The 23565-nt window shown below is 40.1% G+C and overlaps 3 protein-coding genes across 7 annotated transcripts; 1 reads left to right on the top strand and 2 right to left on the bottom strand.

Annotated features, from left to right (window-relative positions):
- Positions 1–12287: 12287 nt before the first annotated feature.
- On the top strand, positions 12288–13697 carry LOC135594013 (calcium-binding protein PBP1-like). The gene has a single exon (XM_065084420.1). It carries the CDS (start codon positions 13105–13107, stop codon positions 13549–13551), a length of 447 nt encoding a protein of 148 aa, XP_064940492.1. The 5' UTR covers positions 12288–13104; the 3' UTR covers positions 13552–13697.
- A 452-nt stretch (positions 13698–14149) lies between these two features.
- On the bottom strand, positions 14150–19191 carry LOC103999547 (universal stress protein PHOS34-like). Of its 2 annotated transcripts, XM_009421325.3 has the most exons (3): positions 18252–19191; positions 16084–16129; positions 14150–14380 (listed from the first exon to the last, which is right to left on the bottom strand). In XM_009421325.3, exons 1-2 carry the CDS (start codon positions 18988–18990, stop codon positions 16122–16124), a joined length of 747 nt encoding a protein of 248 aa, XP_009419600.1. In that variant the 5' UTR covers positions 18991–19191; the 3' UTR covers positions 14150–14380; positions 16084–16121. The 2 variants fall into 2 exon arrangements, with proteins under 2 accessions (XP_009419600.1, XP_009419601.1); XM_009421326.3 differs by lacking the exon at positions 16084–16129.
- A 550-nt stretch (positions 19192–19741) lies between these two features.
- On the bottom strand, positions 19742–21162 carry LOC103999583 (cyclin-D6-1). Of its 4 annotated transcripts, none has more exons than XM_065084419.1 (6): positions 20933–21162; positions 20768–20857; positions 20588–20683; positions 20316–20508; positions 20106–20236; positions 19742–20030 (listed from the first exon to the last, which is right to left on the bottom strand). In XM_065084419.1, the coding sequence occupies exons 1-6, from the start codon at positions 21083–21085 to the stop codon at positions 19938–19940; spliced, it is 756 nt and encodes a 251-aa protein (XP_064940491.1). In that variant the 5' UTR covers positions 21086–21162; the 3' UTR covers positions 19742–19937. The 4 variants fall into 4 exon arrangements, with proteins under 4 accessions (XP_064940491.1, XP_018673754.2, XP_064940490.1 ...); XM_018818209.2 differs by having other exon boundaries at positions 20316–20517; XM_065084418.1 differs by having other exon boundaries at positions 20588–20857.
- Positions 21163–23565: the final 2403 nt, after the last annotated feature.

Here is a 23565-nt window from a genome sequence, read left to right on the forward strand (position 1 = left end):
CCCTAAATTATTGGATCCTCTGGATGAGATCAAATAAGAGCCAATGAGATATTATTAGATAGAGACCTATTAATCTAAGAAGCCTAGGTAGTTAAATGGAGATCTAGTACCTAATAAGGTAGGATCTATTAGGGTTAAATCGATAGGGGGCCTTTGTAAACATGAGAGAATCAAAAGGGTCATGGGCTAGACTTTTTGGCTACCACCTCTTATTCTCCTCTCCCCCTCTCCTCCTCAAACAGTAGCCCCTATTTGGGGCATGTGGACAGTAAGAAGGGGGCAACCCCTTCTTGATTGCGTGGTGCGTGCAAAGAGGAGATTTGGACAGCGATTTGAGGAGTGTCTTCGTAGCCCCTATCATATGAAACACCACTAGAGATGGGGATAGTTAAGCTCCTTCATCCTCTCTCATAGATATATAAGAATTTATGGATATACGATCTCCCTAAGTAACACAACTTTCTTATACGTGCAGTTTTCAGTTTCGTGGGTTTTTGCACATCAATCTTTGCACGACAACAAGAGACTTATTTTCTATGAAAAATTATGTAATTTTTATTTTATGTTCTTCCATTACGCATGTGATGTTGCCCCTAGATTTCCAAACAGGTACCACCATGCTCAAGTGGTAGAATCGCCTAAGTCAATCGAAAAGTATTGTTTGTGCTTTTTTGATATTTCCAATGGTAGTACCGCTCATGCCGGTGGTAGTACCACCTAGGCCAGTGATAACACCACTAGAACAAAGATTTGTGGCCTCGTATTGTATCGTCAAGTTTATCCACATGACCAATCTCTATCTTAGTATGTCAATGTCTCATTTTGGATGTAAAGGCGTAACTAAGTTTGTGTAGTCTTCCTTTCAAGTAATAAAACTTTCTTTCCTCAACTTATAATACCTATACCCTAAAAATAATTTTTTTTACAATTGACACTAAAGACATGATAGATCAAGGCTTGACACTCGAGACATAATCACCCTGACTTAACCCCAAGGGATATCTCAGGGGTAGAACCTCTTTAAGTTAGGATGATGATTACTCTAGTAGCTAATCTTATATGGAAGTTTTAACAACTTGATATGAAAATTACATTCCTATATGGTGAAATTGATAAGGAAATTTATATAGAACAATCATCTAAGTATATTTCTATTTTCAAACTAAATTATGTTTACAAACTTAAGAATGCCCTGTACAAGTTAAAGCAAGCTCTCATAGCATTGTATGAAAAAACTATTCAATACTTATACGATTAATTTTCTTCTGAATATACTTATATTTTTATGATCATTTTTCTTCTTATTCAGATCCTAGTTTATTTACTAACATGCAACGAAGCATACATATTATTGTTTTTTTATATATCGATAATATGATCATCATCGATCATGGTGAAATAGATATTTCAAAGTCATAAGAGAGCTTAACCATGATGAAATAGAGATTTGAAAGTCATAAGAGAGCTTAATATTTTTCTTAGTATAGAGGTGATGAATATAAAAAATAGTTTATTTATACATGATTAAGGCGTTTAATCGAGAATGCATGCCGTCAAATTAACAAACCAACTATTTTATAATGTGATAATCAAAGTTCCTTAAAATTAACTATAAATCTAAATTGTCATATGAGAATCAAGAATATTAAAATTGAACATTATTTCATCCGGTAAAAGGTACTCGAGGGAATCATTGAGGTTATAGAGATCAAGAGCAAAGATAATATTGTAGATATCTTTACCAAAACTCTTTCCAAAAGACCATTTGAAAATCTTGGAAGTAAGTTGGTGTTAGGATCGAGAGCACTAAGAGGGGGGGGTGAATTAGTGCAGCGGAAATCTTTCAGCGATTAAAATCGAAAGCTGCGTTTGTTCGATAAGAACTGTTTCGATGCAAAAGCCGATTCTAAGAATACTTATGATCAAGTGCAGTTTATGTCTAAACACAGTTTGCGTCTAAGCGCAGTTTACGCAGTTTGCGTCTAAATGCAGTTTGCGTCTAAATGCAGATTGCATCTAAGCGCAGTTTGCATCTAAGCGCAGTTTGCGTCTAAGATCAGATTGCGTCTAAGCGCAGTGCAGTTTGCGTCTAAACGTAGTTTTACGTCTAAACACAGTTTTACGTCTAAACGTAGTTTTACGTCTAAACGCAGTTTGCGTCTAAACGCAATTTTACGTCTAAACGTAGTTTTACGTCTAAACGTAGTTTGCGTCTAAACGCAGTTTTACGTCTAAACGTAGTTTTATGTTTAAAAGTAGTTTACGTCTAAAACACAGTTTTACGTCTAAACACAGTTTGCGCAGTTTACGTCTAAACGCAATTTTAAAGGGATCTGAACTTAGAAACTTCGTTCGTAAAAGCGCAGAAGACAGTTTTGCAGAATCAAAACGTAAACGTAAACGTAAACTGTAATGTATGAAAACACCGATTTACGTCTGAATGCAGATTCGGAAAGATCAGCACTTAGAAACTTGTTCGTAAAGGCGTAGAGAGCAGTAGCTATGTAGGAGGTTTACAGTAATGATAAAGTGCTCAAAATAAACGCAAACCAGAGATTTAGAGTGGTTCGGTCAGTCTTGACCTACTCCACTTTTGGCTTCCTCCACCGACGAGGTCACCGACGTCAACTAGAAGCCTTCCTTCAATAGGCGAATGCCAACTACCCTCTTACAGATTCACTCCTTTTGACGGGCTTAGGAGACAACCCTTACAGAAGTTTTCTCTCCTCTCTTTACAACTCAAACTTAAAGAATAGAAAGAGGAGAACTAGCAGTTTTGAGCTCTAAAAAACACATAAAGATAGCAAGATTTCGAGTGTGTGTTCTGTGCTTTCAGTGTTGAATGGGTGGGGTATTTATAGGCCCCAACCCAGTTCAAATTTGGAGCTCAAAACGATCAAATCCCGGAATTCCGGGATCAGGCGGTTGCACCTCCTGACTGGAGAGGTTGCACCGCCTGGCAAAGCTCGAGGACTGAGCCCAGGCGGTTGCACCTCTCTGTCAGGGGCGGTTGCACCTCCTGAGTCTGGCTCGGAGACTGAGCCCCAGGCGGTGCCACCTCTTGACTGAGGCGGTTGCACCTCTCTGCCGAAGCTCGAAGACCGAGCTCAGGCGGTGCCACCTCTCTGTCAGGGAGGTTGCACCGCCCAGTCTAGCTCGAAGACTGAGCTCAGGCGGTGCCACCTCCTGGCCTAGGCGGTTGCACCTCCTGGTGCAATCAGGGTCCGAATAGTTAGCTTCATTCGGCCCAATTTCAGTCTTTCAGGGGCCCAATTGCCCCAAGATTAAGCTAATGGGATCACCTCCCATTTTCCAACTTAATCAACGTGCTAACTACGATTAGATCTAAGACAATTTCTGCAGCTTTGCTTCGGTGCGTCAATCGCTTCTTCCGGCGAGTTTCCGGCGAACTTCCGTCGATCATCCGATGAACCCTCGGTGATGCTCCTGCGGACTTCCGGCAAACTCCTGGACTTTGCGACGATCCACTTGGCGAGTTCCGACGAGCTTCGCTTGGCAAGCTTCTGGACTTCTCGGATCTGTTCTCGCAGAACCTCCGACGACCGTTCGAACTTCCGTCGAACTCTCGAACTCCCAACGTGATCATGAACTTGACTCCGGCGCAACTCCTGCTGCTTGTCTAACTTTTATCGTAGTTAATCCTGCACACTCAAAACAAAACTTCGATCGAGACAATTAATCCTAAGCGATTAACCAAGTTGTCCGGCATGTCATTAGTCCCTCGACGCTTCATCCGATTCTTCGGCGCATCGTCCTTTCCTGCGGCCTATTGCCCAATCGGTCAGTTGGCTCCGCAACTCCGATATCCTTGGCACAATACCCGCTCTTCTTGGCCCGATGCCCGAGTCCACGGCCCGAAGCCTTCTGTTGATACGTCGACCGATCCACCGGCCCGACGTCCAATCTTCTGACATGTTCCTCCGGCACAACATGATTTTCCTGCTTTAATTGTCTCATCCTGATCCAAGCATCCTGCGTCACTCAAAACGCAGATTAAATCATAAACATATATCAAGTAGTTTCATCATCAAAATACGAGATTCAACAATCTCCCCCTTTTTGATGATGACAACCACTTGATGACGGAGTTAAACTTAACTCCCGGAGTTTAAACAAACTCCCCCTATCAATATGCCATATTGATAGAACCTTGAATTCAAACTGAATTCAAGTCATTGCAATATTCATCATGAATACTTGCAACACGTTATCATAAACTTATGCATAAACTTATGCATGTCATGTCATCAAATACTTCTCCCCCTTTGTCATCAACAAAAAGGAGAAGTACCACAATCAAGTGTTTGTGATATTGGTTCAACTCATTGCATGAAAAACATAATATCAAGTTTTATCATCATGCAGTTTTGAAGCCGGAAAATTTAGCAAATGTTACATCATGCTTAGAACATTCAAGCTATCAAGTTTTAGATATGCAAGTTTTACAGCATACAAGATAGCACTTTTATAACATGCAAGCTAGCAATGTTACAACATTTCAGAACTTGCAAGCTAGCAATTTAGAGATGTTCAAGAAGGCAACTCTTGCTTCTTAAAATATGCAAGTTGCAAGCTAGCAAATTTTTACGATATGCAAGTTTTGCTTCTTGAGATAAGCAAGATAGCACTTTTGCAATTTTTGTTTGGCAAGCTTGTGATGTTCAAGATAACAAGCTCTTTCTTCTCTTTTGAGAAGTGTCATTTTTGCTTTCGTTGCAAAGTGCAAGCTAGCAAAATGCCAAACTAGCAAGAGATAATGTTTTACATGAGGCAAGCAAACAATTTGGCAAGTGTTACATTTGCATCTTCTCTTTAGATGTGCAAGAAAATAAACAAGTTTTTGCATTTTCTTGACATTTCAAGCTAGCAATTGTCGGTGATGTTTAAGATAGCAATTTCTTCTCTTTTGTAATTTTTGCCTTTTTCTTGAATTGTGCTAGCAATCTATCTCCCCCTTTGTCATTGTCAAAAAGAAGGGAAAAACCCTTTACATCAATTTCTAAATCATGACAAAGGTAAGTAATCATTCTTATTTGTGCATCATTATAGTTTCAATGCACAAATTCATTAACATTACATTTCATTTTTTTATGCACGATACCGAAAAATCAATCATCATCATGAGCATATCAAACATGATATTCAAGCATTCATGATATATCATTTTGGCAACATAATCATAGATATTCAAACGATGGTATCTAAATATCATAATTCATTATATCCTATTATGCATGATCATTGACTCCTCATTTGTATTTCATGCATTATTTCATTACATCTCATAAGCAATATCAAGAAGAGTTATTGGATGATGAGATAAATATTTTATGAATACACGGAATATCATAAGTGTTTCATGTATTCATATTATCACATGAAGCATATTATCATTTTTAAGATTCATAACATGAATAACGTTATTACTATTTCATCAAAATCAATTTCGAGATTCACACAATATCATGAAATCATTAATCTCGATAAGATGGGAAAAGCATTTTCTTTTTAAGTGATTCTTTTAACACATCATAAAAAACTCATTCATAATTCAAGTGATTTACAAGATATCATAAATGAATTTATCACTTGTATTTCATCAAAATCGAGAACTCTAGAGATAGAAAATGATTGAAGCATTTAACATGATTGATGCATGATTCATATTTAAAGTGTATCTTATATCGTAAATACGAATCAAGCATTTGTCAAATCTGAAATCATCCTCAAAATTACATTCAATAAATTCATGTATGACAAGCATAGATTTATTGAAAAATCAATAAGATAGAGGATTACATTTCAAGTGTTCATCAATTGTAGCATTTCATCATATGGTAAGATATCAATGCATAAAACTGTGAAGCAAGATTTTGTTTGATATCTTGATACAGGGCATGATGTACACATTTCGAATATTTTAACAAGTGTAGCATTGCATCACATGGTAAGATATCAGCTCGTATGATGCAAATTTTTGTTTGATATCTTGATACAGGGCATATAGCAATGATAGCAATCATATATTTCTTGGTGATGCAAGCATGGGATAATCATAGCATAGTGTTTATAGCATCAATTCATATATTTCTCCCCTTTTTTTTTTTTAAGTGTTTCATCTTAAGTGATTTCATGTTAGCATGCCTTTTCATTTATGTCAAATGAAAACATGCATCAACGTTTAGGATCGTGAAATGAATTTCATCATAAAACCATCAATCACAAAAATCATCATGTATAATTTTAAAATCTCAAATCTTTATTCTTATGTCAAAATCATACATCATATTTAACAAACAAAGACAATGAAAAATATCAAGCCTTCCAGATAAAAGCCATGTATCGTCGTTGAAAAGCAATATGAAAATCATCAAAATATACATTCTTGCTTCTCAAGCACATAAATAAGATTTAATCTCACTAGGTGTACAATCATTAGATTTCTATCTTGCATTAATATAAGACATGCAATTTTCATTATTATTTTCAAAATTACAAGCATGATCATATTTTTGTATTTTCATTATTAAATTATTAAAAATGTAATTTTCAAGAAAATTTAAAGAAAAAGAAAAATGCATCATGAAAAACATCATGTAATTTCGAAGTAAATTAAAGGCATTTTGATTACCTCAGCGTCGAAAGGCGTAAAGGCGTAGTTTGCCACCTCGTCTTTGTTGATTTTCTCCTCGTCTTCAGAGGAGCTCGATTCATCCCAATTTTTGTTCTTCTTCTTGCGTTCAAAGCAAGTAGTTCCGTTCTTTTTACTTTTTAATTTTTGTTTCATTTGTAGTTTAAGTTCACCATCACTTGAGCTTATGCTCGAGTGGTCTTCAAATGTTCTATGTCCCAAATCCTTCCTGTTTTTTGGAAGGTGGTTCTCAAGTTCTTCACGTGCATTGCACGTCATTTCATATGTGATCAATGAACCAATTAGTTCTTCAAGTGGAAATTGGTTCAAGTTTTTCGATTCTTGAATAGCAGTTACTTTTGAATCCCAAGTTTTAGAAAGTGAGCGCAAAACTTTGTTAACGAGTTCAAAATCCGAAAAGCTTTTACCAAGTGATTTTAAACCATTGACGACATCCGTAAAACGGGTGTACATGTCAACAACGGTTTCGCTTGGTTTCATATGAAAAAGCTCGAAATCATGTAGTAAAATATTAACTTTCGAGTCTTTGACTCTACTAGTTCCCTCATGCGTGATTTCAAGAGTGCGCCAAATATCGAAAGTCGTTTCGCACAAAGAAACCCGATTGAACTCATTTTTGTCCAAAGCGCAAAATAAGGCATTCATAGCCTTTGTGTTTAAAGAAAAATACTTCTTCTCTAAATCCGACCATTCGTTCATCGGTTTAGAGGCAAGTTAAAAACCGTTTTCAACGATATTCCATAAATCCAGATTTAGAGAAATCAAGAAAACTCTCATTCGAGTTTTCCAATAAGTGTAGTCCAATCCGTTAAAGAACGGTGGACGAAAGACCGAAAAGCCCTCTTGAAGAGCCATTTCTCTCGGGTGTAAATTCGAAATTAGAAATACCCCGCTCTGATACCAATTGTTAGGATCGAGAGCACTAAGAGGGGGGGGGGGGTGAATTAGTGCAGCGGAAATCTTTCAGCGATTAAAATCGAAAGCTGCGTTTATTCGATAAGAACTGTTTCGATGCAAAAGCCGATTCTAAGAATACTTATGATCAAGTGCAGTTTATGTCTAAACACAGTTTGCGTCTAAATGCAGTTTGCGTCTAAATGCAGATTGCGTCTAAGCGTAGTTTGCGTCTAAGCGCAGTTTGCGTCTAAGATCAGATTGCGTCTAAGCGCAGTGCAGTTTGCGTCTAAACGCAGTTTTACGTCTAAACACAGTTTTACGTCTAAACGTAGTTTTACGTCTAAACGCAGTTTGCGTCTAAACGCAGTTTTACGTCTAAACGTAGTTTTACGTCTAAACGCAGTTTGCGTCTAAACGCAGTTTTACGTCTAAACGTAGTTTTACGTTTAAAAGTAGTTTACGTCTAAAACACAGTTTTACGTCTAAACACAGTTTGCGCAGTTTACGTCTAAACGCAGTTTTAAAGGGATCTGAACTTAGAAACTTCGTTCGTAAAAGCGCAGAAGACAGTTTTGCAGAATCAAAACGTAAACGTAAACTGTAATGTATGAAAACACTGATTTACGTCTGAATGCAGATTCGGAAAGATCAGCACTTAGAAACTTGTTCGTAAAGGCGCAGAGAGCAGTAGCTATGTAGGAGGTTTACAGTAATGATAAGGCGCAGAGAGCAGTTTATGTCTAAACACAGTTTGCGTCTAAGCGCAGTTTACGCAGTTTGCGTCTAAATGCAGTTTGTGTCTAAATGCAGATTGCGTCTAAGCGTAGTTTGCGTCTAAGCGCAGTTTGCGTCTAAGATCAGATTGCGTCTAAGCGCAGTGCAGTTTGCGTCTAAACGCAGTTTTACGTCTAAACACAGTTTTACGTCTAAACGTAGTTTTACGTCTAAACGCAGTTTGCGTCTAAACGCAGTTTTACGTCTAAACGTAGTTTTACGTCTAAACGCAGTTTGCGTCTAAACGCAGTTTTACGTCTAAACGTAGTTTTACGTTTAAAAGTAGTTTACGTCTAAAACACAGTTTTACGTCTAAACACAGTTTGCGCAGTTTACGTCTAAACGCAGTTTTAAAGGGATCTGAACTTAGAAACTTCGTTCGTAAAAGCGCAGAAGACAGTTTTGCAGAATCAAAACGTAAACGTAAACTGTAATGTATGAAAACACTGATTTACGTCTGAATGCAGATTCGGAAAGATCAGCACTTAGAAACTTGTTCGTAAAGGCGCAGAGAGCAGTAGCTATGTAGGAGGTTTACAGTAATGATAAGGCGCAGAGAGCAGTTTATGTCTAAACACAGTTTGCGTCTAAGCGCAGTTTACGCAGTTTGCGTCTAAATGCAGTTTGCGTCTAAATGCAGATTGCGTCTAAGCGTAGTTTGCGTCTAAGCGCAGTTTGCGTCTAAGATCAGATTGCGTCTAAGCGCAGTGCAGTTTGCGTCTAAACGCAGTTTTACGTCTAAACACAATTTTACGTCTAAACGTAGTTTTACGTCTAAACGCAGTTTGCGTCTAAACGCAGTTTTACGTCTAAACGTAGTTTTACGTCTAAACGCAGTTTGCGTCTAAACGCAGTTTTACGTCTAAACGTAGTTTTACGTTTAAAAGTAGTTTACGTCTAAAACACAGTTTTACGTCTAAACACAGTTTGCGCAGTTTACGTCTAAACGCAGTTTTAAAGGGATCTGAACTTAGAAACTTCGTTCGTAAAAGCGCAGAAGACAGTTTTGCAGAATCAAAACGTAAACGTAAACTGTAATGTATGAAAACACTGATTTACGTCTGAATGCAGATTCGGAAAGATCAGCACTTAGAAACTTGTTCGTAAAGGCGCAGAGAGCAGTAGCTATGTAGGAGGTTTACAGTAATGATAAGGCGCAGAGAGCAGTTTATGTCTAAACACAGTTTGCGTCTAAGCGCAGTTTACGCAGTTTGCGTCTAAATGCAGTTTGCGTCTAAATGCAGATTGCGTCTAAGCGTAGTTTGCGTCTAAGCGCAGTTTGCGTCTAAGATCAGATTGCGTCTAAGCGCAGTGCAGTTTGCGTCTAAACGCAGTTTTACGTCTAAACACAGTTTTACGTCTAAACGTAGTTTTACGTCTAAACGCAGTTTGCGTCTAAACGCAGTTTTACGTCTAAACGTAGTTTTACGTCTAAACGCAGTTTGCGTCTAAACGCAGTTTTACGTCTAAACGTAGTTTTACGTTTAAAAGTAGTTTACGTCTAAAACACAGTTTTACGTCTAAACACAGTTTGCGCAGTTTACGTCTAAACGCAGTTTTAAAGGGATCTGAACTTAGAAACTTCGTTCGTAAAAGCGCAGAAGACAGTTTTGCAGAATCAAAACGTAAACGTAAACTGTAATGTATGAAAACACTGATTTACGTCTGAATGCAGATTCGGAAAGATCAGCACTTAGAAACTTGTTCGTAAAGGCGCAGAGAGCAGTAGCTATGTAGGAGGTTTACAGTAATGATAAAGTGCTCAAAATAAACGCAAACCAGAGATTTAGAGTGGTTCGGTCAGTCTTGACCTACTCCACTTTTGGCTTCCTCCACCGACGAGGTCACCGACGTCAACTAGAAGCCTTCCTTCAATAGGCGAAGGCCAACTACCCTCTTACAGATTCACTCCTTTTGACGGGCTTAGGAGACAACCCTTACAGAAGTTTTCTCTCCTCTCTTTACAACTCAAACTTGAAGAATAGAAAGAGGAGAACTAGCAGTTTTGAGCTCTAAAAAACACAGAAAGATAGCAAGATTTCGAGTGTGTGTTCTGTGCTTTCAGTGCTGAATGGGTGGGGTATTTATAGGCCCCAACCCAGTTCAAATTTGGAGCTCAAAATGATCAAATCCCGAAATTCCGGGATCAGGCGGTTGCACCTCCTGACTGGAGAGGTTGCACCGCCTGGCAGAGCTCGAGGACTGAGCCCAGGCGGTTGCACCTCTCTGTCAGGGGCGGTTGCACCTCCTGAGTCTGGCTCGGAGACTGAGCCCCAGGCGGTGCCACCTCTTGACTGAGGCGGTTGCACCTCTCTGCCAGAGCTCGAAGACCGAGCTCAGGCGGTGCCACCTCTCTGTCAGGGAGGTTGCACCGCCCAGTCTAGCTCGAAGACTGAGCTCAGGCGGTGCCACCTCCTGGCTGGGGCGGTTGCACCGCCCAGTCTCGCTGGGAGGCTTAGCCCAGGCGGTGCCACCTCCTGGCCTAGGCGGTTGCACCTCCTGGTGCAATCAGGGTCCGAATGGTTAGCTCCATTCGGCCCAATTTCAGTCTTTCAGGGGCCCAATTGCCCCAAGATTAAGCTAATGGGATCACCTCCCATTTTCCAACTTAATCAACGTGCTAACTACGATTAGATCTAAGACAATTTCTGCAGCTTTGCTTCGGTGCGTCAATCGCTTCTTCCAGCGAGTTTTCGGCGAACTTCCGTCGATCATCCGATGAACCCTCGGTGATGCTCCTGCGGACTTCCGGCAAACTCTTGGACTTTGCGACGATCCACTTGGCGAGTTCCGACGAGCTTTGCTTGGCAAGCTTCTGGATTTCTCGGATCTGTTCTCGCAGAACCTCCGACGACCGTCCGAACTTCCGTCGAACTCTCGAACTCCCAACGTGATCATGAACTTGACTCCGGCGCAACTCCTGCTGCTTGTCTAACTTTCATCGTAGTTAATCCTGCACACTCAAAACAAAACTTCGATCGAGACAATTAATCCTAAGCGATTAACCAAGTTGTCCGGCATGTCATTGGTCCCTCGACGCTTCGTCCGATTTTCGGCGCATCGTCCTTTCCTGCGGCCTATTGCCCAATCGGCCAGTTGGCTCCGCAACTCCGATATCCTTGGCACAATACCCGCTCTTCTTGGCCCGATGCCCGAGTCCACGGCCCGAAGCCTTCTGTCGATACGTCAACCGATCCACCGGCCCGACGTCCAATCTTCTGACATGTTCCTCCGGCACAACATGATTTTCCTGCTTTAATTGTCTCATCCTGATCCAAGCATCCTGCGTCACTCAAAACGCAGATTAAATCATAAACATATATCAAGTATTTTCATCATCAAAATACGAGATTCAACAGTTGGGACTTGTCTTCAAAAGTATACTTGAGTATTAAGATTTAAAATATTATTTTTGAAAGGTTTTAATATTTTTTATCTTTTATCTTTTAAATAAATTGATTAAGATAAAAGTCTCTTAACTTAAATTATTATTTTATACTTATAAATAGATGTCATCTACATGTGTGCGTAGATCCATCCAAGTCTAATTGTGCAGACGTATAGGGTCAGCTCCAAAATAGTTCAAGATTATGTAAATATTTTTTTGAAAAGTTTAATATATATATATATATATATATATATATTATATTGTTACTTTCGTCTTGATTTTTTTTCTTTTGTTTAGTTTAATTTGGGTTTAATACTATTTGAAAAAAAAGATTACACTTGATGTAATCTATTCCTTTCTTCACAACTTCAATTACCACGGATGATTTACCCTAGTCAAGACAAACAAATGGTCATACGACAGAATGCCGGATAAGAAGAAAGATGATGGTACCTAAACAATGTGATTGAGTTCACTAAAGTCTTGCGGCATGCATTTGCTTGGCAACGAAGTCATGGTTTTGTGAAGTCTGTTCATCTCCTCTCCTCTCCTCCATAAGATTCATTTGTCTGATATAATATTGTAACATGTAGACTAACTGATGTAGGAGAATCAACGAATCAATATTTTTCTATGCTTGCTTTGTTCCTACTTCACTTGATCTTTCTTCCTCTTAACATAAACAACATTTCAGTACTCTATGAAATATTGTCGTCCTTACCTCCAATTTTTATCAGCAGAGAATATGCCCAGTCCTCTCCTCCTGTTCGTGTGTCGTAAGTACCATTCGAGAACAACAAATGTCATGCTCGTTGTGTCAGTCAAGCAGATATTGGCTTGAAGTGGTGGGATCCATCCATCCATCCAATCCTCGACGATTTACTCCAATCAACCACCAATGCCTGTGTGACAACACATCATCAAAAACAACTGAGAACGGTACTCCTGTTTCATTCCACCACTTTGATACTTTATAAGTTGGGGGTGGTCGAATGATCTACCCGAGGCTGTGCCACTTGATTTGCCACGAAGTTGCATGAGCTCTGCAGGATGATGATGTATTCCCGTCATTTTTGGCTGAACCAAAATCTCAGGCCTCGTCCTCTGCGACCTAACGCTGTGAAGCCTCGAGGGCGGGGATGATGAGCATCTCATGATCCACGCCGTGAGGGCACGGACTCCACTTTCCTCCCGGTTAGTTTGATCTCAAAGGACATCTCACAGCAATGGAGTGAAAGCCCCATGCAGCTTCCACGAAAGCGACACGCATGGCTGGCCACACTTGCTTGCCTCCTTTACCTTCCCCTCGTGAACCAGGCGCCAAGCAAAAGCTTACACCTTCCTTCCTCTGTACCTCATTTAGCCGGCGTCCATGGCAACTTCCTCCCCTGTAACCTTTTTCTTCTCGGCTTTCGTATGCGTGGGAGTATATATAGGGATGGCCGCCTCCGCTGCTGTCACTGTATCGGAAAAGGGCATGGCGGCGGCAAGGGATTCGATGGGATTCCAGGACTTCCTGCCGAGGATGGCGGAGCGGCTGGGGGCGGAGGGGCTGATGGAGGAGCTGTGCAAGGGGTTCAAGCTGCTGATGGATCCGGAGAGGGGGGTGATCACGTCGGAGAGCCTGAGGCGGAACGTGGCGGCGTTGGGGCTGGTGGGGCTGGGAGACGACGAGCTGATGGGAATGGTGAGGGAGGGGGACCTCAACGGGGACGGCGTGTTGGACCAGATGGAGTTCTGCGTGCTCATGGTAAGATTGAGTCCGGAGCTCATCGAAGGCTCTCTCCCTGACGTCTTCAATTCTTCCCCTGCTCTGTAGCTGCCTCGACTCTCTTTCTTGACGCACCGCACCAGGACTAGTTGTAGCTCGTCTTCTTCTTCCTCCTCTTCTGCCTTCTCTTCTCCTCCTGTTACATGATCATGTTGCAGCTGGGCAATGTTACTGTCTTGCAAGCCTGAGATCCATCCATCGTCTACATTTACGATGAGAGAGAGAGAGAGAGGGTAATGCAGCTTACCTAGGCCATCATTCTACACATGCGTATGAATCCTCCATGAGGATTTATTGAGATAAACTGCATCTGCCATTAAAACACCGAAAAATATGGTCTTTCTAATTAAATGAGCTACAGAAACAAGAGCTGAAAAGGTCATTTCCTGCTAAACTTCAATAAAATCTGAACCTGGTTGATGATAATATGGACCAACTTTGCATCATAGAAAAAGAATGAAGAGTGAGCGTCATTCATTCTTGATGGTGGCTCCTGTGCAGTTCCAGCTGACTAAACCATCCTGTGGGTGGGATATGTAATGCTTTGATACGTGTATATCAGAGCTACACGATGACTCTGCATCAGTTGACGCCTATAGGAGCATAATAATTATTTGAAAGAAACAAGTAGCAGACACATATATGATTGATGCTTCTAAAGGAGCATAGTTATTTGAAAGAAACAAGTAGCAGACACATAAATAAGACACTGGCAAATGCAAAAGATGCACACCCAACAGTTGTCCAGCTTCTCAAAGTTGACAGGTAAACAACATGATCACTATGGACATCAGCATAAAAAACATTACATGACGAAGTCCCTGATGAAAAAGGCTGAGTCAATCTCCAACCAGCATCATCCATGTCATTTCTTACGCTGAAGGAAAAAAATAAAGAACAAGTTTTTTATTTAGCATCATCTTTTAGGAGAGTGCAATTTAGAATGACATCTGCAAACAATATAAACACAGAGGCAGATAATGATTTATGCCACAAAAATGACCATCCACTCACAACACAAGCAAATTATGGACTGACAACTGGCACTGCCTTCGGAGACCGTCACAGGGAATCTAGTAATTCATCTGCTTGTTGCCAATTTACCTTAATAAGACTTGTTAATATTGTACACTTTAATATCACAAAAAACTGAGCTGGCCTGTTTTGATGTGTGGTCTAAAAATGGTAAATGATCTCAAATGATAGCGTAACAAGGTTATAGCAACCTAACAAGGTGGTTTTGTTGAAGACAGAACCAAAGAAATTGTCAATGCTAATATTTGTCAGTCAATTAAGTCCTGAAAAAAGAACAGCCAGCAAACAAGCTCCCGCGAATGCACGGTATAAAGAGATATTCATATATGCAGTCTCACCCTTACAAGTAGTGATCATTTTTTCTTGGTAGATCAAACCCCACCCCATACCCTACAAGAGAACCCTCACCACAGTGTTTTGGCAGCATGTTAAATCATGCACCAGAATTTTAATCTATACAGATGCCCAACTGGTGTCCAAGTAAAACCTTGCCCGTGGTATCATGGATCTTCAAGTACCTTCACTCACCAAGTCTCTAGTATTGCCAAGACCCTATGCACGTCCTCAAAGGCGCACATATTATCCATATAATCTACCAACTTCCAGAAAATTTATTGTTCACAGTTCTTTAGTCTTCAGATCAGCTAAATGTATTTTTTCCAATCATTGAGCTACACTACAAGCATTTTTACTGGTCATAGGGCCATCAAATCAATCTCCATACTCTAGCGAAAAAGGAGAATGGTAGTAAGGCAAATAACTTTAACCATATATCTGATATATTTTGCTTTCTTAATATCCATTCTATTGGCAGAGCTTCTGTTATCTCTTAGGCCTCATGAACTCTAAGCACCACCTCCATAAGGATGCTAACTATAATAAAAATTCCATCGTCGATCTGTGTGGATCATGGAGTGAAAGCCTATATAAAACTTGTACTGGTTATCCCTCTTATCTCTTACAGCTTCCAAAAGCAGCTAGCATTCTCCACCAATCAGATGGATGACTATGGTAATACATGATTTGGACACCTCATAAAATTCGATCTACACAAATCCTTTCATTTTCTATTTTCTGAAATACTTCAGACTTATTAAGATGCATGGCTAAGATATGGTTTATATATAGAAAAGAGATTAACATGCCAAACTTTTTCTAATGAGGCATCTTGAAGAAATTGAATTCTCATTGTACCATAAAGCACAATTCTACCATTTTTTGTACTAACCATTGTTTAGTATTCAAGTTAGCTGCTTGAATCATGATCAAGCACCCATACCAATCAAGGATTTTCCATTTGCAGAAAACAAAAAAAGAATTAAAATGGAAACTGGCCAACCGTCTCCAAGCAGAAAAGGAAGTATATGATAAATTCAGTCACTAGAATGAGAAGAGCCCAAACAAGATGAAAAGATAGTAGTAGTGGTAGAAACCCAATACCAATGTAACTCATAATGATATGAGCAGCATGAACATGTCAAAGTGATTATTTACTAAACATAAAGCACTGCATAACACAAATTTTGTTGGAAGTTCACTTCTTACCATAACATAAGATGCCTATGCCACAGTAAGTATGCTTGTCATGCATCTGCAAAACAATTTGCAAGCATATATCAAAGAAAAAAAGAGGAAGACAAATCTAATCAATATAAGTTAGAATACTAGAAGGTGACAGGTTCATGAAAGCATCTTTCTTCCCCTTGGTTCATTCTACAACTAAAGCATGCTTTAGCAATCGATCAGTGCTCGCTTGAAGGAACAAGAATATTTGTCATTCATAAGAATTGATTACAAGAATATTAAGAAAAAGTGCAGCTAATCAAGCAATTACAAGATGAAAACAAACCCCTGAGAAAGCAATTCCAAATAAAATGAAATATGGCTAATTAATATCATTTGACCTCAGTAAATATGACAAGATATTCAAATTCAGAATGCTAATAACACTATTTAGTTAGAAAATTTAGCTGCACGATTTTACGAAATGATAACAAATGTATCATCATAGAATGTGTGTAATATGACATGAGTTCATCTTGCTCAAGTAAAAACAATAGAACTATTTGGTCAGGAGATAGGGATAAAGAGACAGTGAATAGCTAAAAAAGCATTCTTATAAAAACAACAAAACATATCAGCATACTGTCATGAAAGTTCACTCTTCTATCTGTCATTGCAAATGTTCAGCTTAATACATCAAGTGGAATTACATCATACATGAAGTTAGTCCGGTCATCACAAACTCATTGTCATAGTAACATGTAACTTCCATATTTATAAAGCTGCAAAAGTGGCCGAACGATACTATAACACAGAAATCTCTAAAAAATAAAATCAAATGATCATACATCATGAACACATTATGTTTAAATAGAAACAAACAGCATATGGCGTAGCTACAATTTACCACACAATGAAGATGACAACTTGAACAATGACGTCTAGAAGTCAACACAAAGTGCAAATATTGATACATGACTGGTGCACTAGAAACCATCACAAAAGAACTAATTCTACAATATGCATAAATTGCAACAATGGAGTTTCCCTGGATCGAATCCAAGCTTTAATGGCTTCTTACAACCGTGGAATCATGAACCCCTAAGTTTGCAAGACAAGGGTTCAATTTATTGTTATAGGATATTCTTATGAATCAAATTGGATAAACTACACAGTCTGCAAATCCAAACTGCAGGTGTAACAGTATATCAAGGCAAAAAGGAAACTGCTAATCCTCAAATCCTATGAACTAGTGCCCCACCACTAAGGTGGCCATTGATTAATTAATTGGAACATATGGATTAACAAAACTAATTATGATTATAGACTATAATATTTGCATTAGATCCCTAAGCAAGTGAAAACAAGGTCACAATTTAGTCTCTATAAAGCAATCTCTTTAAAATTCAAATAAAATGGGAAACAAAGACATTTTGACACCTTGCCAAGAAAATATGTTGATAGATAAAGACAACCTCCAAATTGGGGCATCGATCTAAAAATCACATTAGTCATTTTTAAACCAAATTTAGTCATTTGTCCTGTAAAAATCACAAGTGGAACAGGTTGGAGGCTATGTAAAAATTCTAGCTTCCATGGCATCAAAATACGAAAGCTTTATTATTCACCTGAAGATACAAGGGTTTCTATTTATGCCAGTGATTCTTCATATCATTAACATAAGTGCAACAGATGCGGCAGCAATTCTGTTCTACATGCTCAAAGCACTTTCTTCGGCTTAGCACTACAATATCAGTATTGGATTATTGTTTTGATGTCTTGGGTTCAACTTACACCACCTAACTTGCATTTTGCTGATATTGTAACCAAGGGACTCAAATCCATGTAATTTGTTCTTCATATCTCCTGATCCATTCTATACACTTAATGAATAAGCCGAATAAGCCAAGAAAAGTTCACAGTATAACTCTTTTCTTGACTTCCAGGCATTACAGAACAGTGATAACTGAAAATAGCTTTTTTCTAGAGATTTGAAATCCCTAAAGAAATTAAAACTTGTAATCCTTTGAGCAGGATCGATACATCCAACTATAATTATAGTGACATATATCGTAGAATTATCAGCATTTGCCTCCCATGACAAAGTCTAATCCACCCTTTTAAACTTAAAGCGAAGCAAAGAATGAACAAAAGTCATGGGTATTATAGCAAAGATATAAGTCATGTACATTTGAAGAAAAAGCAGTCACCTTTATGCTCATCGGTGGCATCATGGTATTCTTGCTCCTCTTCAGGCACGGGATGGAGCTCCACGTCCTTCTCCAAAGGAAGCGTGGCGCCATTGTCGAGAGGCGCTGATGATCCCCCGGGCCCCAATCCGACGCCGGTTCCATCATCCGGGAAGCGGACCACCACGACTGGACAAACACAGTGATGCACACAGTAATCGCTGACGCTCCCGAGACGGCTCTTGCTGCTCCTCCTGGAGGCGCCGAAGCCCCGGCTTCCCATGATGACCGCGCTGAGGCCAAGCCTCTCGACCTCCAGGCAGAGGCGCTCCTTCATGTCGTGATCCTTCACGATGTGGATCTTGAAGGGGATCTGGGCCTCGACGAGGGGCTGGGCCAGGTCCTGCGCCTTGGTGGATGTGAAGGCGTCGAAGTCCTCCTCCAGCTTCTGCTGCGACAACTCCGAGTCCGGATCGGCGGAGACGGAGAGGTCGATGGCGCCCCAGTCGGCGCCGTAAAGGATGCTAGTGGAGCGGACGTGGAGAAGAATGACGGCGTCCCCGGGGCGGAGGTAGTTCTGGACGGCCCACTTGACGGCGTAGGCGCTCTCGTCGCTGAGGTCGACGGCGATGGCGATCCGGCGGTGGGATCCGGGGCTGGCGGCGGCGGCGGCCGAGAGGAAGAAGCGAGGGGACGAGGGTTCGATTGCCGGTGGCCGGCCCTGGCGATCGGACTTGGGAGGCGTCATGTGAGTGTCCATGGAGAGGGTTTCGAGGGTTTACACAGTAGCGATCCTAAACGAGGGAGAAGAGAGGGCGAGGTGGGAGTGGTCTCCGTCGATGCGTCAAATCTGTTTGATTGGGTTGGGAAGGAACGAAGGGGATAAAGATGCGGCGAAATGGAAATGGCCAGTACTGGAGGACTCGAAGCTGGATTCAAGCGATGTCCGCCCCGTGATGCTAACTCACGATGTAAGCCCTAAACTCTGAACAGTTTCGGCAAGTTGGGTTGAGTCAAAGGTCAACCCTAACCCAACCCATGGTTAAGATATTGGATAATACAATATATTCTTTCTATTGTGACTAAGGGTGGATTTCGTTGGCCATGGAATTCTTTGAGACAATTATTATGGCAACTCATATGTTTAGAGAAACTAATCAACGAGTCCATCGGTTAGCCTCAAAGCCAAAAGCTGTAAAATATTATCTTTAATATATCATATATTTTTTTTTTGAATTTTGGAAAAAAAAACACATAAATTATAAAAATGTATTATTTTTAAATCTTATTATAAAAATTCTCAATTATTTAGCTGCGCAAAAAAATGTATTAGTCATATCTAAAAAAGAAATCTATGAAGAGTTGGAAAACACAAGAAACCCGAATAAAAACTAGAAATAAAAAAAAAAATCAGATTAAACTTCTTTTCAAAAATGTCGAGTATGAACAGCTCCAAAGAAACAAAAAGAAAAACAGGTAAGTACACCAATCAACGATCCACAACTCACTAGAATTACACAAAAATTCTGAACCTTTTTTTTTGTGTCAAAAGTAAAGAGTAAAATGAGTAATTTTTTTTCCTTTTTATATGTTTATTTATATTGTCGGTACTATTTGAAACGTGGCTTTCCCGTCATCTTGACCGTCCGATCCGGATCCAGGGATGGTGTCGCCTTCGCCGCCATGTTCCATCGCGGCCAGCGGTGACTAGGAACCCGACCCAACCTTCTTCGCCGCCGCTAAATCACAGCGATTCGTGTTCACTTTCCTCATTATTTCTTGGCACACTCTTATTTTCTCCTACACCGAGACTAGCGATCAGCGAATTCCGGAAAATAATTCCGGTGGTAAAAAGAATGAAACAAGATCGATTACTGGATCGAAACCAAAGGATGAGCTAACGGCGGACTTGAAGTCGGGGAATTGGGCGGGGAACAGGTCGAAGGCGGCGAAGTGCAGCGCGGACGCCGCGATCACCGACGGCTTGAACCCTAAAAGCATTTCCTCTGTCCAGAAAAGATTGCAGCGTTAGGACACTATCGAAACCCCGATGCTTCGAGAACGAGGGGTGAGATCGATCGCTACCGGTTTGGACATGGAACAGAATCTTGGAGGCTCGATCCTTGAGATCTTGGACCTGACGCGGATCTGTCGATGGGAAGGAGGAGAGGAAGTAATCAAGGAAAGCGAAGGGGGTGATCGATCGCATCCGCCATCCCAGAGACTCAAGAACCAGGTACTGCAACCGCTCGATCGTCTGCGGCATGAATTGGAACGGCTGCGTCGCCTGACCCATCGGTCGGAGAAGTCAGAAAGATTAAAGTCGAAGGGCATCGAGAACAAGGTCGAAACGGTACTTGGAACTCGGCGACGGAGAACCCGTGGTCGAGCATCTTGGAGGCGAGGGAGAGGCAGGCGAGGGAGAGGAAGACCGCGAACCATGGCTGCTTCACCTGGAACAGAAACAAAGCCAAAGAAGGATCCGTTCTTGGAAACATAAACGATGCCAACCGGAGAGTGTATTGCTCTTCGTCTACCTGGGTCACTCGCTTCGTGAGGAACCTGTCGAGGTAGGTGACGGCGAGATAGGCGGTGGCCGGACCCACGCTGCACGGCGGCTCCACGGCCTTTTCCAAGAGAGATCAGAACCCTAGAGCAGAAGAACAAACGTCTCTCGGGCACGCCCTCGCGCGAGAGATTACCTTGCGAATCTGGGCGACGGCGTCGCGGCGGACGGAGTCGGTGGGCTCGTCGGAGATATCGGCATCGTGGTCGACCTCGGCGGCGAAAAGTGCAACGAGCAGCTTCCCATCGTCTCCGGAGTAATCAAGCGGGTTCTCAAGGCTGTACCCCATCGAGGGGAGGGAGAGAGAGAGAGAGAGAGAAAGAGACAGAGAGGGGGAGGGAAGAAGGGGACAGGGAAGGGAGTGGCAGTTGGAGGGAGAAAGAAGCGCGAGGTCTGGATATATATATATATATATATATATATATATATATATATATATATATATATATATATACGGAGGGATGAGATGGACAGTGCATGCGTACATGAACGGGAGATGTTGAATGCATGAATTGGTGATGCAACAGATATGCTTGTGAGATTTGAAAGGAAGACATCTCTATTTCTCTTCTCTATATTTTACATTACATTGGAAGGCATTTGTTGGGTGGCAGTATAGATATATTTCATTGATGTAGATCATGAACGACATGCATATATGTGTGACACTGCAGGAGGCCAAGTTATGAGTTATACGTCATCGTTACGTGCATTATTTTACTGAGGCATTTGAGTTTGTATTTTGTATTTTTTTGTTGATATTATGAATTAATAGAATTTGTTTGATTTGTTTGGCACATAATTAATTATTAGATTAATTTCCAGTTGGTTGCTTACTTATTAACCATATCAATATATTTCGATGTCAGGCATGAACATGTATTTATTACTCTATCTCAATTCAGCTCAAATCGATCGATACGTCTTGAGATCTCGATGATTAAGCTATTGATTCAGCTAACCAAGCCAATTAGATCTCAAGCTTAATGACCAAACATCATCATCTTCGTCTCGATTGCAGAATATGTTCGAATTGATTTGACCACACATCAAAGGTCAAAAGCCATGCATCGTCAATTTTAGTACACTATTTTATTGAGATGGGTCCCTACTATGAATAATTAAGACGACTATGAATCCAGGAGAAGTGTCCCTCCGAATGCTGATGGTAAGATGGCAGGAGAAGGGTAGTACCATGTCATGGATCTTTTAAAGCGGATCCAGTAGGTTGTCGAATCGGATACGGATCCTGCATGAAAGCATGCATCCAGTGATGTCCATAGAACTGTATACTTGAGTCTCCTTCGGATGTGGAGAGTTCTGGATGGATCCGACCCAATGACACCCAAACACGTAAGTCATGGCGCCTCCTTGTCCATTGCGTGTAAGTTTGGACGACATGGAAAGTACGTAAAGCAATTAAAGCTTGGCGAGGACGAGTCTTGGCAACATGCATGGCTTCTGAATGATACGTATCAAGTGGTGGCCAAGGCAGGCATACACATCTCTTGGGTGAAACCATTAATGCTTTAGCTCGTAAGGTTGACCATGTCTTTCAGCTCGTCTTCGGCCACCCATTGTTCTTTTGTTCGTGGAGATCTCTCTCTCTCTCTCTCTCTATATATATATATATATATATATATATATATATATATATATATATATATATATATATATATATATATATATATATGAGATGACAAAATCAAAGGACAACTTATAAAAATAAAAAATTGTACAGACATAGCTTCAAAATTATCAAACAAAAATTGTTAGTTTGAGGAGTCTCATAGTCCCACATCGAGAAAATCAGACTTGTTATCTCTTATTGAAACTATAAATAAGGGTATGGGTTTTGAAGTCAAATGCACCACAAGAAAAACCTAAGCGTTTATTTTGGGTTTAAGTCCACACTTAATTAAATAGTTTAGATTTTTCTTGTTTAATAGATTCGGGTGTTTTATGGCCTAGGAACATCTTCCTAAGATATTTGTAATAGTCTCTCTTTTATAGTAGTGATTTGCTCCTCTTTCGTCTGGATGTATGTCAAGATCAATTGACCGAACCATGTAAATATGATGTTCTCGTCGTTTTTATCTTTTCGTTTTATTATCTTTGTTGGGTTATCAAAATTACCTTTTGGTAAAGTTTCTGGGACTAGCTCTAACAAAAATAATTATGTAAACTTTTATAACATAAATTAGTCGGTCCGTTCTCTTCATTAAACTGTAGTAAATTAATAGTAAATAAATAATAATATATCTAACTTTCGAATTATAATATCATTCCTAAGCAAGTAAAAAATCTCTCATTTTTTCAGCAAATGTTGATTAGCTATGTCTCAAAACTTTCATAATATTTTACTTAATTTTTGCCTTTAGGTGAATCATAGTGACATGTTATATTATTATTTTTATCATGTGTCTAAATTTATTTCAAACTTTAATTATACATTCTAAATTGTTTTTTTACTAGCATTAATTAATATCACAATTATTTTATTTAAGTATCTAATAATCATCAGGTCAAGAGCCAAAAAAAAAAAAACCCCTGTTTAACAGCCTATGCAAGAAGAGGATGTAACTATAAAAACACAAAATAATTTAGGTATATGACAAAAAGAAGAAGAAGAAGAAGAAGAAGAAGAAGAAGAAGAAGAAGAAGATGGAGTAAGTTCTATGGGGTACACCGCACAGATAAAGACTAATTTGATATGGGTCGGCCGATAACAACGTATTAACACACACAACTTGGAGCCTTCAACAGCAC

Source organism: Musa acuminata, chromosome BXJ1-9 (assembly GCF_036884655.1).
Source record: "Musa acuminata AAA Group cultivar baxijiao chromosome BXJ1-9, Cavendish_Baxijiao_AAA, whole genome shotgun sequence".
Classification (NCBI taxonomy): domain Eukaryota; kingdom Viridiplantae; phylum Streptophyta; class Magnoliopsida; order Zingiberales; family Musaceae; genus Musa; species Musa acuminata.

Coding starts and splice junctions, on each gene's coding strand:
- LOC135594013 (XM_065084420.1), top strand. CDS start 13,105: ATGGCAACTTCCTCCCCTGTAACCTTTTTCTTCTCGGCTTTCGTATGC.
- LOC103999547 (XM_009421325.3), bottom strand. CDS start 18,990: ATGGACACTCACATGACGCCTCCCAAGTCCGATCGCCAGGGCCGGCCA.
- LOC103999583 (XM_018818208.2), bottom strand. CDS start 21,085: ATGGGGTACAGCCTTGAGAACCCGCTTGATTACTCCGGAGACGATGGG. Junction 20,858..20,932: donor CCGTCGCCCAGATTCGCAAG/GTAATCTCTCGC, acceptor CTCTTGGAAAAG/GCCGTGGAGCCGCCGTGCAG. Junction 20,031..20,105: donor CATCCTTTGGTTTCGATCCA/GTAATCGATCTT, acceptor GTCTCGGTGTAG/GAGAAAATAAGAGTGTGCCA.